This window comes from Cyprinus carpio, unplaced genomic scaffold, assembly GCF_018340385.1.
Source record: "Cyprinus carpio isolate SPL01 unplaced genomic scaffold, ASM1834038v1 S000006753, whole genome shotgun sequence".
Classification (NCBI taxonomy): Eukaryota; Metazoa; Chordata; class Actinopteri; order Cypriniformes; family Cyprinidae; genus Cyprinus; species Cyprinus carpio.
The window spans coordinates 2,432,697-2,453,642 of NW_024879352.1; the positions used below are offsets into that span (position 1 = coordinate 2,432,697).

The 20,946-nt window shown below is 36.6% G+C and overlaps 1 protein-coding gene across 2 annotated transcripts in view; it reads right to left on the reverse strand.

The window, feature by feature from the left end:
* LOC122134006 (GDP-mannose 4,6 dehydratase-like) overlaps nt 1–20,946 on the reverse strand; it is a 59,209-nt gene that overhangs the window by 8,783 nt on the left and 29,480 nt on the right. For both annotated transcript variants that reach the window (XM_042755838.1, XM_042755839.1), the window contains 2 exons: nt 2,347–2,465; nt 2,054–2,150 (listed from right to left, as the gene is read on the reverse strand). In XM_042755838.1, coding sequence (XP_042611772.1) covers nt 2,054–2,150; nt 2,347–2,465 — 216 coding nt within the window. The remainder of the gene's footprint in view (nt 1–2,053; nt 2,151–2,346; nt 2,466–20,946) is intronic.

A 20,946-nucleotide genomic window follows, 5' to 3' on the forward strand; every position in this document is an offset into this window, starting at 1 on the left:
GACTGAAAGAACACATCCAGTGAAAGCGAGATACAGGTTGTATTTGCAGCAAAGCTACAGATGAAATCTTCCCATATGCACACACTTGTTATAAGATCTCTGAAGGTTATGCAAATAAAGATGACCGATTTGAGTTTCATCATTCACTCGCAATTTACGCACATCTAACCACAAGTTACGTCTGGCATGATAGCCATCCCTCAGAGGCTTCACATATTGATTTTGGGAATGATAATAATGCATAGTGCCATTAATCTAGCAGCAGTTATGGGTGTGACAGTTATTTTTAGCATTAACGTGGGATCTTTCAGCCAGAAGATTTTGATCTGTCCGTAATTATGCTTTCATAAATCATGCAGGTGTAGTATGAATGAAAATAAATTAGGATGGCTCAAAAACACAGCAGTTCGTATGACGATTGCAGAAGGTCTCGTGTATTCAACCCACTGCTTTCCTATTAATAGGTGTGCATTTCATCCAGTTACTTTTTTTAGGCAAAGAAAGTGTGTGTGCTGGCAAAGAGGACCAAAAACATTTTTTTTCTGTTCTGTTTCTGCCAGAATAAGTGATTTGATTAATTATAGGCTTCATCCAAAAGATTTGAAACATGTTCACATGTAGCCTGTGGACAACCCATTTGTAAATCTATCGCAAACACACACACTTGCTCTCATTCATCCTTGTAAGTGACCTGCGTCCTGTACTGACACTCCAGCCTCCTGAGGAAATGCAGTGATTTACTTTCTATCACGGAGGTTAAAGGTCAAATTCCCATTTCGCTTCTGTGTTGATGGATGGCCTGCTCGGTTTTTGCCTTTCAGAGTCTCTTTAAGTATCCTGCGCTGATATTATGTAACAGCATTTTGAGGTCAACAAAAACCTGATACTAAAAATAATGAATAGTTTTATACCCGAGTAACAGATTTCAGATGTCTTTCTGCACTGATTCTTCTTAATTCTCTGATGTCACTCATCTTGAGACTGCATACACTCACACATCTTTCTGTCCTACCTTTATGTTATTTTTTCTTCCCGCTGAAAAAGTTCCTTGGAAACACCCCTCTGACCCATACACAGCAAACATGCATCTTGGAGAAAACCTCTGATCTGTCACCAATCATTCCGTGTGTGTTTTCTTTACAGATTTAGTGCCCTTTCTCATTCCTGAATGACCACCCACCACACACATACACAAACTGACATCTACTTGTCTTTTAAGGACGTGCGTTTTGATCATCTTGTCTACTTGAGTACTTCATAGAAAAATATTTTTTTTTAAATTGTTGCTGTCTAAGGGTTTGGGGTCAGTAAGATTTTGTCTTAAACTCACCAAGGTTGCATTTATCAGATCAAAACATTTAAAACAGTAATATTGTGAAATGTTATTACAATTTAAAATAACTTCTCTATTTTAATAAATTTTGAAATGTAATCTATTCTAGTCTTCAGGGTCACACAATCCTTTAGAAATCATTGCTGATTTGGTGCTAATGTAACATTTCTTATTATTATCAATGCTGTTTTGCTGCTTAATATATTTGGGGAAATTACAGTATGATGCACTTTTTCACAATTTTATGCATCCTTGCTGAATAAAAGCATTATTTATGCTGACCCCAAACCTTTTAATGGCAGTGTATAAATGTCACAGCATAACTGGCCAACACATTTGGGGAATTTTATGGTAAGCGACACATTTTTAAGATGTTCTGCCAAGTTCTTCCAAAAATTCTCAAGACCCCTTCCACGGAGTTATGCAATGTCTAGCTGTTTTTGAAAGAAAGAACGTGTCCTCTGTGAACGCCCTCTAATCCTCTCCAGAGATTTGAATGCAGTTGATTTAATGGAGTACAAGTCACAATGAACAATACTGAAACAAATAGCTGTCTGATGATGCCACAAAATAAATAAAAAAATATTCTCACCACATATCTAGGAGATGTCAACACTTAGTATATGTATGATATTTTATCTCTCACCTCCTAAGGGCACCTTGAATGTTCTAATCTCCTACTACACAGGAAGATACAAACACAGTCTTGTAGTGACTTACCACTTCAGTTGGCCGGTAGTACTTCGGATCCACCTTCACGTGAATCACTCCTGTCTCCTGACATCGGCCCACCTCCTCCTCATTCTTCCCCTCCCACCTAAATGCGAGAACAAGAGCTTTGAACACATTCCTTCATCTGTCAGCATATGCGTTACATATTTACAATATTTATGGTGTGTTTGCGTGTTGTTTTGCGGTCTTGTACAGCCTGTCGGCAAAACAACACCAGATGTGCCAGATTAACCAGATGGGCTTAATCTGAGGTAGATGTGTGTGTGTGCACGTGCTCTTACACAATGGTTTTGCCCACGTGTTTGAAGGCCTTCTCCACGAACTCCCGTACGCTGTGCACTTCCCCCGTCGCTATGACAAAATCGATAGGCTCCTTCTGCTGCAACATCAGCCACATCGCCTAAAACAAACAGAAACAACAAGATCAATATCTTTATTATAAAGCGAAATCCATTTCAGTTGATGCACATTATGTCATTAAGTGATTGATGACACCATATCAAGATGCAAATGATATGAAGACCTCATACAGGACTAACTGTATCAAAACAGCTTTATTTTCTCAGGTTCATTTGAGATCAAGTATCAAGACTCCCCCACATTCACACACGACACAGATTCAACACAGACACATCTGCGCCCAGTAGGATGTGCTTTTATGTGGTTACGATCTTACACACACCCCAACACACAAACACACACGGCCGTCCCCGTCCTGACGTCAGCACTAGGCCTCATGGGATGTCAATTGTGGGAATAAAGCACAGAGTTCCCAAGTCCATACAACCACTACACAACGACACAAATGCACAGACTATATCTAAACAGAGATCTAGATGAAAGAGAGAGTGTTATTGGAGAAATAAATGGTGAGATACTTCAAGCAAGAATGCTTGCCAAGAGGTCAATGGGTGATACTCTTTTGTCTTTTTTCTCTGGCTTTAGCTCACTCCCTCTCTCTCTCTCTTTCTCACACACATTTTTTGACTCCAGGGCTTTAGCGTTTAGCCAGTTGGCTGGAGAATCGCCCCATTACATTGACAGGACTGTGCTCTTTTCTTCCCTTCAGGTTGATGGAGGGATAAAGACCCCATCAGCACGTTTTATATGCTGCAGTGGGAGCGCCGCACTTGGCCGCCCAACTCATTCATATTTCACTCCTGCTGCACTCATTAAAAAAAAAAAAAAAAACACTCAAACGAGATAACAGACAGAGAGGCAGACCATAAAATTAAACACTGAAGGAACTCACACAGCATTGGATTTGATCACAGCACAAAGTCTCAGCAATCAAACTGTATTTTAAACATCTGTAGGTTAAATAAAAATGACTGTTCTACATCACAAACCACTAAACACCCACTGCGAAGGATAAAGATTGTGTTCAGATCAGCTCTGTTTGATTTAGTCAAGTCTGAAATGTATAAATTCACTCTAAACACACATGCAGATATCCAAAATTAATTTTTTGGCATAAATGAGAACATTTACCTGCCATAAATATATTTTTTTACTGACCAATAAACTGATTTTTGCATTATTTTATTAAGAGCAATACATAAACACCCCTCACAGATCTGAATCATTGCAGGCAAGTGTGTCCAAAAATGTCTAACGTAGAAATGTTGTGGTTTTAGCAAATACCGAAGTCTGTGCCAGCAGGATTTTTCTTCAGTCTTTGGATTTTTTTTAATTAAGAATATATATTTGGTCCCAATGACAATTGATTTATTAAACATACTTGTGACAAACAGCTGAAGTCACTGTGTCATTCACAGCTTTCAGCGTCTGTCACAAAAACATGAAGACAACACATTGCAATGTTGTTCCTCATATTTTTGTTGAGGAATATTCCGCAAATGTGTCGTCACAGAGTTCTGGCGAAGATGAATGTCTATCAGTACATTTCCCCCGAGGTAAAAGTTGTTAGTCATGACAGATGTTATCTTTAGAAGACACGACTCACTAGCTGGGTTTCCATCACCCTGTTTTAATGCGCATTTTGAAGTATCGCATCAGAATCGAGTGATGGAAATGCTGAATTTCGTATAAAAATGTCTTAATTCGCAAAAAAAGTTTTTACGCTCGCTTCAGGTGTTTTTTAACTTGTGCGAAAAAGGGTTAATGCAAATAATGTGAGATGGAAATGCATTTTGCAAATAAATTCCTCCAAGCACATCAAAAAAGTCATGTGACTTTGCACTATGGGACGGTATGACTAACCAGCAGACCGATCTTGTTCCACAGCATCTGAAATGTTGTTATGGTCATTCGGAAATGCCCGAGCAAAGTCTGTCATCAAAGTATTTCTGTATAATTGCCTCCCAGAACTGTTAAACGACTGCGTTCCCAAACAGCAGCATCCACCTCCGAAAGCGCTAACCGCATTCATTGTGTTTTGTCTGCTCATTCTGAGCTACAAGTAATTTATTATATAGGAAAATTATTACATTCAGTAGCTTCTCCTACTTTTCTTAGTGATGTATAGTGCCAGTTTATCAGGAAGTGAGGGTTTTGTTCTCTTTGACTCGTTGGATGGAAACGGTCGTTCACAAATGTTTTGTGCGATATTCCAATTTTGCACACAAGTCAAATTCACAACTTTGGATGGAAACCAGGCTACTGACATCAAGCTGGGATCAGACTTCTTACAGTTTGACATAAACCATATAATGTTGCAATTCCTAATAAAATGACCAGCTAATTGGCAAGTAATTTTATTTATACAAAGATTTTACTAGCAGTTGGTGCTCTGTGAGTGCTAATTCTGGAGTATACACACACACATACACATAAAATATGTAATAATGACCCTTATGACACCATGAGGCTAGTAAGAGGAATGTCACAATCGAGAAAGGCCAAAGGTCAAGACAAAGCTTTCTATCTTCACCAGTACAGCTTCTTAATGATGAAACCAACATGTAACAGAGGTGACTGTGTCTGTGTGCAAGAGAGAAAGACTGAAGAGAAAACAAGAGGGACAGACATAGCGTGAAACGGAGAGGTCAAGTGAAGGGAGGAAATGGTCTGCAACATTCTCTGATCTTATTTTAGCCTCCGCAAACAGCATTCTTGGATTTTTCACTCTTTTGTTTCTCTCTTTTTCACAATGATACACACAGATGGCAAAATGTAACACTGTAACAGAATCATTCTGTAAACCTTCTCCATTGTATTTGGTTTGCTTTAACAGCCATTATGATTCAGCAACTTTCTAGAATTACCATCAAGGACTTGAGGTGGTTTAGAGCCACTGTAACAGGAAAAATATTCTGAAATGAAACCCGGCTCGTACTGTATCTGTCTTAACATCCCTTGCTTTCCATCCTTTTCTCTCCATTCCTCCCTCACGCCTCTCTCCAAGGATCATTAGCACTGTGAGAGACAGCTGAGAGGCCTTCCCCTTCTGTCCTGTTCACACACACTCTCTCCTGGCGTTATGGGAGGGGTCTGGATATTTAGGCAGCAAATGTACAAGCTTTGTGTATATAAAAAAATCAAGATGCTTTCATTATTCGTGTACACGGTTCGGTACCTCATTATATGTAATACTGTCCCGCAATATCATACTCCGACCTCTAAGATCTTCAAAATGATGTTTTTCATTACCATCTTAAAGGAACAGATTAATATGCATGTATTGGTAAACACACGCATACATCTGTTTAACTGATCACTTTAAAGCTCAGCAAATGGGTCACAGAGGTAGAGCAGCTTAAGGGTAGTTTCCTTCTCTAGCGGATCAAGGCATTCCAAAAATGACATGTACGTTAGACATGTTATGAATCTGTGTCAGTGTTCCTCCTGCCATCCGTCCATGCAAGCAAACATAAACTTTAAAAGAAGGTGAAAGAGAAAACAAAGGATTAACTGTGATGACATCCTCTTCTCTGCTTCAATGGCTCTTTTGTTTTTATGCATCTGGGCGTGTTTGACTATATTTCCCTGCAGGCGCTTTTGAATGAAATATCTTGAAATATTCAAATCATTTTAAATTGTGACATATGTTATGCAATCACTGGTCAAAATTTACATTACCTGGGTGGCTAATTTTAAAAAGAGGAAATATGATGAACATTTACGTAATTACACTACCAGTCAAAAGCCTGAACACTCCTACTTAGCCTTCATTACTACTGTTTTTCCAAATTTAGAAAAAAGGAAAAAAAAAGGATAAAGTCATTAAAACTATGATATAACACTAACTGAAGTATGGGAATTATGTAGTTAAACCAATTATGATGTTAATCTTCTTCAAAGCAGCCTTCCTCTGTCTAGTCCACGTCATAGTTCTGTAAATGTCATGCATTTAAAAAATATGTTTTGTAAAGAAATTCATACATAGGCAGAATTCAAATGAAATCTAAGCCTTTAGATCAAATAATTTTAAGATCACGAGAATCTAATTTAGTCTAATTAATTTTGTGTAAAAAAAAAAAAAAAAAAAAAGGTAAAACCAAAGACCAAAGTTAAGTAAAGAAGCTTTACAAAAAAGTTAAAAATTAAAAGTAAAAGGTACAATATAAAGTTAAAGTAAAAGGTAAACTAAAAAATTAAATACAAAGTACAATGGTAAAGTAAAAACTGAAGAAAAACATCAAATAAAAAAAAGTTAAGTATTCTTCTTAAAACTTGATAGTTTTATTAACCTTGTTATATTATTATTTACAAGATTTTTTAAAATGTATCTTTCTTTAAAAACAAACAAAAACAAATTCCTCTCATTTATGATGTAACCTTTTGGCTATTTACATTTTTTTTCAAGTTTGTTACTCTGCAATAAACAAACCTGCAGTTCTCTCTATAACACTAAATCTAGTTCAACCAAACACACATTTACAATTGCAACACAAAAAAAGTAAAAAAAAAAAATTGACAAAAAGTACCCACACACTCCAGCTAACTTTATACCATGTAAAGAATTCCTTGCATAAGAACTGTACAAGTCTTTTAGGTAGATCCTGCCCTGTATTAATATAACTATTCATAAATGTCCACCGGGAAGGGCGCACACACATACACAGCCTGGAACAGACTCTATAGCTCCAGGAGTCATTGGTTTAGAAGGTTGCCTGTTTTTAAAAGCCTATTTTTATTTTTGGAGCTGCTGAAAGGTTTAAATACTCCCCTCTACCCACCACAACACACACACAGACACAGTCTTTTTTGTATGGAGCACAGAAGTACTCTGTTTAAGGCAGGTGGTTTGAATTAGGCAGAGACAGGCTTTCATATGGTGACACTTGCTCACATACACATACACTGAACGAGAAAGAGAGTGAGAGTGTGAAAGAGCAGACAAAGAGAGAGAGTTAGCACTGACCACTAAATGACTGGGTGAGAGAGATGATGAGAGTGTTTTTGACTGCAGATCACCTGGTTACTTCATTAATGTTATTTTAAATGGATTTTTCCACACAGCTCACGTTACTTGTGCCGGGCCAACACAAAACGCACAACACCAATTCACAGAGTTCACCATTAGACACTTCAAAAAACATGGAATATTTCTAGTCAGACCATCTGAGCTGATGCACCACTGGATCTGTTTGATGGTTTATATCAGAATGTCTCCTTAAGCAATACTGTGCCAAAAAAAAGGTTATTTGCCCCCCTCCATCCAAATTTTCATGAATTTAAATAAATTAAAAAAATAAGTTAAAATAAATTCAAGGATAAAGCAGCGTTTCCATCCCAAAATTTGGATAAATATACATGGATGTATATTAAATAAATAAATAAATAGAAATGTGTTCCTTTAAATCTAACTTAATAATAATAATAATAATAATAATAATAATAATAATATTATATATATATATATATATATATATATATATATATATATATACAAACAGTAATTTTATAAAACTTTATTTTATAATATTTATTTTATATTCGACATCCTTTCAAATATCTGTTTTTAATTAATAATTAATATTATATTCAATATTTTTTTCTATTGTTAAAAATGACTTATTTTAGATTATTATTATTACATTTTTTCCATTGTTAACATTATTTTATTTTATTTTAAACATTACCAATTTGATTTAATATTTGACATCTTTTCAAATAACTGTTTATTTTTAAATTAATAATTATGAATATACATATTGTTTTTATATTACTAATATTTTTTAAATTAATTATTTTTTATTAATTTACAATTTTATAAGTTAATTGATAAAATACCTAGTTAAGTATGTCCCAAGAGGCACGCTGGGAATCACTGTCCTATAGTAGATTTGAGTGGTACTCTTTTCACTATCATTGAGGCTGAAGAGCCAAAAACTGTAGATTGTTATATCGATCATGAAAATGACTGACCAGTAGAGACGGGAAGAAACTATAATTTAATCTGATGAAAGGTAAAAAAAAACGGTTACAGATGCAGTTTATTGACTGGAACTCATATGCATCAATACATACAAAAGTGTGTGTGTGTGTGAGAGAGAGAGAGAAAGAGAAAGAGAAAGAGAAAGAGAGAGCAGTCAAGATGGTTATCAGGGCCGTTTAGCCCCTCGTTGAGAGCAGATTGGTTACAAATTGGAAAATGAGGAACAGGTGTGTGAGCGGGGACACACTCCCATACACATCCATTAGCAGTGCACACAACTTCTGAGACCACAGAAATTCTTCAAGCGGGAAAACAGAAGAGTTCAACATGGCCTTCTATAAATGTTCGCAATAAACACAGATGCGACGTCACGCACACACACACGCTCACATACGTCCTCTCTGTTCTTCTGCTGTCTGTTTCACAGGTGGCTTCATTTTGTGTGGTCATATAAAAGTGAAAGGTCAAGCTGTAACACTGTCGGGAATCTTTTCACACATTAAAGATGCTTTTAATTGTATTTGTGTGTGTGTGCGCAAGACAGATAGAATGAACATTTATGTGGCCAAGACTTCTGCCCAATGAACACTTTGTTTGAGAGAATGTGTGTGAGACAGAGTGATGACAGTAGTATTTGTGGAGGCATGCCGTATTGGCAAATCTTACTGCTGATGCTTTCCCCAGGTGAGTTTTTACTGCCTGAAGTACAATGAACAAAGAGAGGTGTGTGTGTGTATGTGTATCAGTTCTTTTCTTGCCTGTCTTAGCACTGTCACAAAAGATAGACAGAAGGATCTGCCTTCACTCGGTCTGAGGTGCAGAAAAATCAGTCCTGTAGCATAGAGGTCTCTGCAAAAGCGCATTTAAAAAAGCAGCAAAGCCAAAGAATTGATTTGAAATCTGCTATGAACCAAGAAAATATATCAAAACAGTGAAGGATAGGACAAAAATGAAGCCAGAATTACGGAATTACTAAACAACAAGTTAATTAATGAGAAAGATTTCTTTAAACATTTCTTGAAATCGCTTTAAATGGGAAATTGGAGAAACCTCTTCTCAAAGAAAATTTTAGCATTCTAAAACTGTTAAAATTTTTACAAATTAAATCAGCCATTAAATACAAATTGACTGCCTTCATCTAATTTCATGACAATTATTGTCAGATTAAATGTTAGAGGTTTTTTTTTTTTTTTTTTGCACATCTAATCAGAAAGCTATGTATTTTTACTATAAAGCCTATATTATATATATAATTGTATGTTTTACTAAATATTTGTTAACCACAGTTGATACAACATGTGACCCGTGCTAGCAAAATGAAAAAGAATGAGCATGGGCTAATATTGAGCTACAGGCAAAAAAAAAAAAAAAAAAAAAAAATTCGATTTTGGTCGAATTTGAGGTTTTCAAAAAATGAGTTCATTAATCTCTCGTCTAGCGATCCCAATGCTCCAAATAGTAATTAAACACCTAAAATTATCTTTATTTGTATGTTTTCTTTTCACTGTTCGCTTAGTGATGACTGGTGCTTCGCCATTTTATTAGATCCGTGCATTACAGTAGGTCTTAATATGCAGGCTGTCGGCCTCATTAATGTTAATCTAACAATAAAAGAAAACAAGAATCACTTGCTGTTCTTGATTGAACTGCTTTTGTAGTTTTAATAATCAGTTCATTCGTAATGAATACACTAAAGTGATTTTTACATTTAATTAGCCTATTTGTTTTTCTTACTTGAATGCTTATATTTTGATGTAAGATTAAAAAAAGTAATGCACTATTTAATTTGTTTCTTTCTTACATTATATTTGCTCTACTGTTTATTTGCATCTTTGTTCAAATGTTTAATAACAAAGATAAAAAAAATAGCTATACTGTGATTATTAATATAGTAATTATATTTAAGAAAAGAAGTGGAGGAAAAGATGCAACGTTGCTAAACAAAACAACTATAAAAAATTAAAAAAATTATAACTCAATATAAACAACTAATAAACCAAAAACAATAAGTAGTATAATGCATTATAATGCTGGGTGCAATTATTTACAAGACCAGATATTACAAATGCATCATGAATATCTTCATAATGCATACTTTATAGAAAGAGTAACCAACTGTTGATATTCTAAAATCATTCAGTTGATTGTAAGATATGGAAGAGATATTAAACAGACCTATCATAGACATAGCTTTCAATGAAGAAAAAAGTAAACAACAACACAGTAAATAAAGGTTTGTAATGCATCATCTATGTGCATTTTCCTTACATTTCTGTAGTTTTTGCCTAACATGCTACTTACTTCCTATCTAGTGTGATCAGTGACGCTAGATCCAATCCAAACCATCTGATGATATTATGGTGATTATTATTATGATTTAGGAGTTTGTGTAACGAATCAGTGAATTTGCAAGCTGGCACGTGTCTATATCAGGTTAAATGAATGCACGGTGACTGTGTGGCCATTAAACGCTGTAATATTTTAAAAAGGCACAATTAAACTGTTTATCTAAACATACACATTCAGACAGTGTAATCATCTCACTTCACCAACAATCAGGCTTAAACAAACATCGGCAGACATCAACAAGTCCGAATCTCTAATCTACAGATTAGCGGTGATATTCACAACACAAAGGAAGCCCTCTAAAGGAAATAAGAGGAGGAGAGAATGAAAGGTGTTGGTTTCAGGTGTTAATGCAGGTAGAGAGGAAGCCAGTTCCTGCCGAATGTTTAAAACCGACTCATGAAAAAGGCCAAAACACATCACCAACCAATAAACTGTCAAATTCTTTGTCTGAAAAATAAGAAAGAGAGGACAAAAGCCTTGTCAGTGTTTTGCACTTGGCCCGAGGTGCTGGCAGCGGTGGAGGTATGTACAGAATGTGCTGTTTTGATAACTGTTAAAGATCAGCACTGCCTGAACCTCGGATACCTGTTTGTTTAATTCGGCTTTAATATCTGCAGCGGTTCTATACTAGATCTGATTTCATTTGAGGAGGATGGGTGGAGTTAGACACCCGATCTGGGATGGTTTAACCTCTTGTCAGTCTATTTCAAATATACAGCTTAAAACCTAATTAAAACCTTATTAGCATGGGAAAAAAACAGCGCAACTGCAATAAGGTGTGCGCACACAAGTATGGCTGCTCCTCTGGACTCCTGCAGACTCCAATGAAATCGGAGAACTAAAAAGAAACCAAACAAACCGTAAGAAAGCGCTCTTCTCTGGTGGTGTTTTTATAAAATATGCTGACAATTCCCAGGGTCCCTCAGACCACCCCTGAGATCGTCATGTGTGTATTAAAAAGTGTTTAAGAGTGAAAGTGAGTCATCAGGGAAATGCGTGGTGTGTTTATGTGAACGAAGCAGCTTAGTGCATGTGTGTTTGTGCACCACAAGGAACATATTTCACTCTAATTCAGAATTTTGTCAGATTCAGCATTTTTAAAAAGTCTTTTCAAAAATTATGACAGGCATTAATAAAACATGCGTGTGTGTGTGGGTTTGATGGCATCTAACCATTTAAACAAAATGGACATCATCAAAAAGAATCGACTGTTAACCATTACCACAAATAACCATCATTGTCAAACACACCGTTTTACAAAACACCTCAAGGTTATTCCTCAAAATATGTGTGTGATGAGAATAAACTAAAAAATATAAAAAAAAGGATCCACTGATAGAGAAATTTTCAGATACAATAAATGATTTGTTTTTAAAGCAAAAGCAAAAACGATGGCCCTACATTCAGACCCTATAAAATCATGTGCTTCAAAATAAAATAAAGCATCAAAAGATGGAATATATGGATCTTTTATTGTTTGGGAAAAAGTATACTTCTCGAATGGAAAAAATAAGATAATAATAATAATAATAAAATCGGGATGATGATAATAATAGTTACTAACTGTATTAATATTGTACACGGATATATTGTGCATCCTTAATAAATACCCATTTGTGTGACTGTGAATGTATGTGAACTATGAGGTTGTGTGTCAGGAATGCTGGGTAAAATTTAACTTTCCACTTTTATATCGCCGTTGATCATGGAAAGCTGGGATTCAGTTATTCTATATTCCCTGTGTGTGCATATGTGGATGTGTATCTCAGAAGCTCATGTATGCCTAATAGAATTCAATATTCATTTTTTTTAGTTCGCAATGTAAAAGAACAGATTTTATCTTTCATTGAAAACATTTCTAAAGTCAACAGGTAATACCACAAGACACATGTTTATTTAAAAAGCCTGCCAAAAAAGAACAAACCACATGAAGCTTTCAGCTTTGGTCTGAAACTCTGATTTAAGAATGATTTGAAAATAGTTGTTAATGCCAAATAACCATTAAAATTCCTAAAGAGAGAAAGTTTGGTCACAGCGCTGAAGGTTTGTTGCCAAAATGTTCTGACATTGCGGAGCAGTTAAATGGCATTCCTGCCTAGGCAAACCTCCATCCCAACAATCTGAACACTGAAAGGAAATACCATATCTACCAACATATAAACACACACACACACACACACAAGCCCACCACTCTCTACTCACCTTGTGAGATGTAAACAAACACATTCAATGAAACACCCAACCTCATGAACGTACAGCGATATACACGTGCGTACAAAAACACACAGACTTCAGTTAGAAATATATGAAGTTATAATGAAATAAATTTTTTTCATATTGGATTTGAAGGCCCTGAAATCAGAATCATATGTTGCAATTTCAGCGAGACAGACCGTGATATGTTCAACCTGTAGGGAGGTGTGTGTGAGTCAGTAGTCATACTGTGTGTGTGTGTGTGTGTGTGTGTGTGTGTGTGTGTGTGTGGAGGGTAGGAGGAGAAATACCAGACTGAACGCATAGTAGAGGCTATAGATCACGAGCGTGATGGTGTGTGTGACTCTCCAACACCTGTACTGCATAAATTCTGAGCTACGGCAGCAGTACAACACAATTCTAATAACAGAACAAGAGTCAGCTACTGAAAAGATTATAACAAAACCCAGCTGTGCTTGTGTGTGTGTGTGTGTGTGTGTAGAGTGTTCAGGCTTCCTGCACACCCCACATGGTTTGTGTGATCAGGTTTTGATTGTGTTTGGCTATGTAGCCTGAAATGAGGCAAATTACTTTTTGATTAAATGCAGAAAAAAAAAGGCCATAGAACATAATGAACAGAGCCGTTACGGAGAAACTTATGATGATAATAATAACAAACATGAAATTCAGATGCAATAAATCTACATAACATGGATTTTTGGCATTAAAAAAGCCCAGATTGTATATTAAACAATAAATTAATTGTGATTGATAAAACTGCATTTACACAGTAAATATTCTACAGGGCAAGTAAAAATAATGTCAATGCAAATGTATCCAGGTCTAAAATATATATCATGTTGAAAATGTAAAAATCATTTAAAGATTAGTCATGAAATAACAAACAATTTTCTCCCCAAAATGGTAGCTGTGGGGTAAAAATTTTTCTTCATATTTATCCCATGACATGTCACTGTTTACCCCTAAACAAGGGTCAGGTTGTGTGACTCGACTTTAGAGAAATATTTCTATGGCTCTATGTTATAAGCTTTCTTCAAATTTCAGTTGAGAGCAGACATCCTGAACTATAATTAGGTATGCAAGTTTTACCTCTTCCTCCTTCTTGCCAAGAGAAAAACTTAAGTGAAATGTGGCACAGCTTACCCTACTTCCCCCTACATCCCACACACACACACACACACACACACACACACACACACACACATAGATATCTAGATAACATATTCACACAAACACCCTTGTTCTAAATGACCTTTCCTCCTCCTAAAAGCCAGCACTTCCTGTAGAGACAGGAAGCACTCACTCAGTCAAGCAGCCAGTCTCTACTGATTTCCTGAGATTTAAACAGAGGAACCATTCAGGCCATTTACACAAATGTTAGCATTCTCTCACTCCCTCTCTCTATCTCACACACTTTTACACAATAATGAAGTGTATTGGTGTGACAACACTCCTGTCAAATAGTGATTCAATAACTACTTCATCTTCATCCAGAAGAGGAAAATATTAGTCAACATCCCGACAAACCAACAGAAAAACAACATTCTATTTCTCTCATGTCATAGTTGATAATGTCCGGATTACGTATGTGTGTGAGAGCATTCATTTTGCATGAACCTATTTTTTGGCTGTTCAAATATAATTTGATATGACATTAAATCAATATGGTAAAGAATATTAGAGAAAAATTCAGAGTGTGGTTGACAGTAAAGCTACAAACTATAAAATCTTTAATTGCATAATAAATTAGGGATTCTGCTCTGTGGATGAATTTACAAGTAATCAAGGATCCTGTCACCCACCAAAGTGGATACCCATGCCCCCACACCCACCGCTCAGGTTTAATGGGCAGAGCATTGTTTGACCTTTCACCCCTAAACCCTAAAGCAGCAACTTTGACCACTAAACAGTCCCTCCAAGCCTATTATCCAATCAAACGCATCAGCACGCACATCTGGATACTGCATGAGTGTGTAACGTAAGTGCAGAGATGATTAATGCGGGGGGTGCATGGCAGACTGCAGTGTCATTAAGATGTTTAAGCGTGACATGAAAAAGTGCTTTAGTTTTTACTGGCTCAACCAGACCCTTCAAACTACCGTGTATAATGGCCAGTGTCTGTGTGGATCAACTGTTTTTCATTCAATGTCTGTGTCACATGTGGACTGGTGAACAAAAAAAGAGAATGTATGAAATTATACAAAGACAAAAAAAAAGAAACAAATCTGATAGATAGATAGATAGATAGATAGATAGATAGATAGATAGATAGATAGATAGATAGATAGATAGATAGATAGAATTACATGAACAAATGGATTGACAGACAGACAGACAAACAGTTAGACAGATGAATGGAAAGAAAGATCGAGAGATAGATGGACAAACAGATAGAACTACATGGACAAATTGATAGATAGAGAAATTGCTAGACAGACAAATAAATAGAGAGAAAGACATATAGAAATAGACAGATCGACAAAAGGAGAGAGATATAGACAGACAGATAAATAGACAGACAAACAGACAGAGGGATGGATCAGACCAAAGGACAGAGAGATAGACAGACAGATAAACATATATATAGATAGGCAGACTGACCAAAAGACAGACAGATAGACGGAGAAAAAGATAGACAAATACAGACAGATAGAATTACATGAATGAATGGATTGACAGACAGACAGTTAGACAGATGAATGGAAAGAAAGATCGAGAGATAGATGGACAAACAGATAGAACTACATGGTCAAACTGATAAATAGACAAATAGCTAGACAGACAAATAAATAGAGAAAGACATAGACACAGACAGTTCGACAAAAGGACAGAAAGACAGACAGAGATAGACAGACAGATAAACATATAGATAGAATGGCAGACAGACCAAAGGACAGAGAGATAGATAGACAGAGAAAAAGATAAGATTAGACAGACAGACAGACAGACAGATAGACAGATAGACAGATAGATAGATAGATAGATAGATAGATAGATAGATAGATAGATAGACAGATAGGCAGGCAGGCAGGCAGGCAGGCAGGCAGGCCAAAGGACAAATAGACAGATAGACAGATAGACAGAGAAATATATATATATATACAGACAGACAGATGTGCAGAAGTTTGTGCATATGCATGATTGAACATGGAGGTTCAGGAACCTGCGTGGAGCTCAGAGTGGGTCCTGTTTCTCCGGGTAGAGTCGTATTTGTTATTTCTATTATTTAAGATAAATGTAAAAGGCAAGAGACAAACAGCGGTGCACCTGTGAAATGTGGCCCTAGGGAAACACATGGCTCTTCAACTATTTCCTGGCCCTAAGGGAGGGGCAAAGCAGAACCAGATGAGGAGGTGACTGGATCGGTCAGGTCAGATCGGGTTGGATAAGGACATACGTGTGTAAAAGTGTGTTTGTGTGTACGCACTTATAGTAAGGCTATCGTGTTCACTTCCAAAGCAACTCCACTAGGACTACTGAACCAAGACGTGCAACAAACTCCTAACAATCTATTCGTGCACAAAAAGGTGACGAAAGATGACAGGGTCCTGAAAGCATCATTTAAAACATGTCAGTTAAGTGTGTGAGATGCTCCATTAGATACAGCGGGTGAGAAGGTAAGAAAACTCATTAAGTCACTTATCACCTCGTTACATACACACACGGGCACTCAAAGGATGGCCAGTTACATTAGCCTGTGATCACCGAAACGAGGCTTTTGAATTCGAGGCGGGCACACTGACAGACATATAGCAGAGCATGATATTACCCACATGTACAAATACATTTGCGCACAAACACGTTTACACACACACACACACACACACACACACACAAAAACGCAAATATACACACAGCACGCAGAGGCTCCACAAATCTCCCTCCTCCTACATGACACTAGTTTGACGGCGGCCTGTGTCCGTCACACCATCAGATTTTTGGATAAATAGCCAACGTGGTCATGTATTGCTATGGAAACTGTGTTCTTCGCTAAAACCAGCGCCTGTCATCACAAAGATTATCCCAGCTGACTGATGACCCAACAGCAGACTGTGTAAATGTGGACAGCACACACACACTCTCAAAGGAGAAAGCTGAGCTCTCCTGTTTTGGTGAGTGTGGGCTGATCGGCAGGAGCTACTACAGATTTATTACATTCTACATTTGTTCACCAGATTATAGAAATTACACACATGCACACAGCTCTGGGTAACACACACACACACACACACACACGCACACGTTTGTTTTTGTATTTATTTTGTTATAATATAATAATATAATAAAGAAATTAATAAAGGGATGAATAAATATAATATGACTAATATATTATACAGGGGTGGACGATATTGGATTTTTGCCGATATCCGATATGCCGATATTTTTCAACTCGTTTCGGCCTATAGCCGATGCAGATATATTTCCTTTTGTTTGGAAACCAGCGCCTGTCATCACAAAGATTATCCCAGCTGACTGATTTATAATCTCCTGTGCAGAGATTATAAATAAATTATTTTCAATTTTGGTTAGTTGTAAGAATTAATTAAGCAATATCAAAGTTATTGTATAATGAGAGTATATTAAAAGCTTTGAAAATAACTATAAATGAATCACTGCATTTTTATTTTTTTTTTCAGACAGATGCAGTGGTAACCTTAACATTTCATTTGAAGATTTAACATTTGTAGACGGTCTAAAGCAGTGGTGTCTAACTCCATTCCTGGAGGGCCAGAGTCCAGCAGTCCAGAGTTTAGTTCCAACCCTGCTCCAACACACATACCATGTAGTCTTCTAATAAGCCTGACAGACTTGATTAGTTGGATCAGGTGTGTTTAATTAGGGTTGAATCTAAACTCTGCAGGGCTCCAGCCCTCCAGGAATTTGACATTCCTGGTCTAAAGCAAAATAAAATATTTTTGAGCTCCTTGTATTTACAAGGATGATCTCTATAATATATGCACCATTTGATTTGATTAAAAAAAGAAAAAAAAAAACAATAGTAAAAGTTAATATTGTGAAATGTTTTTACAATTTAAAATAACTGTTTTATATTTTAATATATGTTAAAATGTAATTAACTGAAGTGACGGCAAAGCTGAATTTTTAGCAGCCATTCCATTCTTCAGTGTCACATAATCCTTCAGAAATTGTTCTAATATGGCGATTTGATGCTCAAGAAACATTTCTTATTATTTTCAATGTTGAAAATATTTGTGCTGCTTAATATTTTTTGTGGAAAGTGTAATTTTTTCTGGATACTTTGATAATTAGAAAGTTCAAAAGGACAGGATTTGTTTGAAAGAGAAAACATTTGCAACATTATAAATGTCTTTACTGTCCCTTTTGAACAATTTAATGCATCCTTGCAAACCTAAAATATGAATTTCTTAAAAAGAAAAACCTTTTACTGACACCAAACTTCTGAGCGGTAGACAATATTACTCACTGTTTATAAAAAAGTAGTATTAATTAATACTACTTCACATACTAATTTCAAAAAGTAGTATGTAGTATACAGTACTTATAGGCAGTAAGCAGTACACTTATCTTCCATTCTCAACAGACAGACAGGTCAAGAGCTCAGTACACACACACACACACACACACACACACACACACACACACACACACACACACACACACACACACACTATGTTCTTTCTCCACTGTCTCCGAAATTATGTGTTACAGTTGTACACTTTTCTCTGCTTACAGATGCCATTTGGCAAACGGTCTCTTTCTCTTGACCACAAACTCTCACACACACAGAATCTCTCTTCTGTGTCACTTGTTCCCCCAGTCTTTTTAAAGCAAAACTCAGCAAGAGTGACTTTGTGTGTGTGTGTCCATGTGACATATGCTGCCCTAACAACTGTTGCTTTTACTGGCAAACCCCAACATTACAAAAGCAAAGTGCCTGTGTGCACTTACAGTTTTCCATCCAATAATGTACAGCATAAATGGTCTTTCCTGCTTATTAATAATTTGTGACAGAAAAAAAAAAAAAAGTGTGTGTGCACGTGTGACTCTGGTAAATAATTAAATAAATCATGAAACAGGTGTGACGGATACTGAAACATCTGTCAGCTATACAGGACAAAACCGAAGACAGGCAAAAAAAAAAAAGAGAGAAAAAAAAAAAGAGAGTCAGAAAGAGAGAGAGAGACAGAAAGCAAATATGAATTATTTATGAGTGGAATAACATGACAGATGTGGGATATTTTCATTTCCAGTAAGCAAATGCGACTCACAAACACACACACACACACACACACACACACACACACACACACACACACACACACACACACACACACACACACACTAGAACTTTGCATCACTTCAAACGGTGCGGTCTGGACTTCCTCTCACGCTCTAATGGACAAACAAGGTCTGTCTTGAGTCTCGAATCTCACACACAAACACACACTCACACCTGCACTGCTGTGGGATTCCAACTGATTTATTTATACATGTTTCATGTCACTTTTTTGTCATTTTATAGTCTAATTCCCTTGACAGGAGCATGAACATGCTAGTCATTGACACTAACCAAAACCCCCAAATGTCTGACTTTATAAATAGGAAGAAATTTAAATTTATTGTAAAACTCATGTACAGACTCAAAAGGATAGTTCACACTAAAATGAAGATTGTCATCATTTACTCATCATCATGTTATGCCAAACCTCTATGACTTTGTGTTTCTGTTCCTACAATGAAAGTCAAAGGTCTCCAAAACAACAACATTGGACCCCACTCACTTTTACTGTATGGACAAAAAACACCATAATATTTAAAATCTTATAATATCTTCTTTTGTGTTCCTCAGAAGAAAGAGGGTCATACAGGTTCGAAACGATGACAGAATTTTCATTTTTGGGTGAAATATCCCTTTAACTATAGTCACAGCAGTGTGTATTATTATTTAAATCTGTCTTTATAGAGAGAACTGTGTACCTTTGTTTAATGGCAAACACAAAGAAACTTAAACACAGCTTTTTTTGTGAGGATTAACGTTGCGGTTAGGTGTCATGGTTAGATCCGGCTGTGTGGAAAACTGGTGTGCTAACATGGAGGAAAGTGGGAAAATGTGGGCTGTTGCAAACCATCGTACACAGTCATGAACGGCACAACACACACACACACCCCTCGTTACTTTCTGCGGTGACTCAACAGAGGGTTAGATTTACTTATTTGGTCTCGATGTTGCAAAAGACAAAAACTCGGACGCTTATTATAGAAGCTGTCAGGGGAAATATGTGACTCCACTGAATGATGGAGTGTGAATAAATATGCATGTGTGTGTGAGTGTCTCCACTGTAATGACAGACTTTGGCTGCTGACTACGCAAGAGAAGAATGAAATGGACAGAAAATGGAGCGACATAGGAGGTCTGTAACTCAGTGAGAAAAGACAAGGTGAGAGGTGATCGAGGGGTCAGCCAGGTCTGGGATCAAGAGCATGTGGGTGTGACTCCACACTAAGAGAAAACAGACGTTAGCTGAGGGAGCTTAATATTAAAGCAGCATTATGGACGTGGTGAGTCTTCATATCTATTCCAGAGAATGAACAGACCGCAGACCTTTAGACTGGATCCATCCCTGGAGCCATTAATTCAAAAAGAAACGGTGCGTGTGTGCAAAGGAAGAAAGAGACACACAAGTTCTGTTCCAAAACCTAGTGAGCTGTCTTTCTGCCCACCGCCTACGTAGGCAACATTCTAACTGTAATGGAACCTCAGAAATGACCAATCTGGAACGCGGTACATAGGCAGAAGGGTAGTACATAAATAGCACTCCGCACAGGAGACTAGACTTAGAATTAAGAGTATGACGTTAGCATGTTGCTAAGTTAATTGTGAAATAGATAAACACAATGATAAACAACAAACACAAAGATTGCATTTTAAAATTTCACTTAGATTTGACATTTTTAGTGTATATACACTAGCATTCAAAAGTCTGTGGTCATA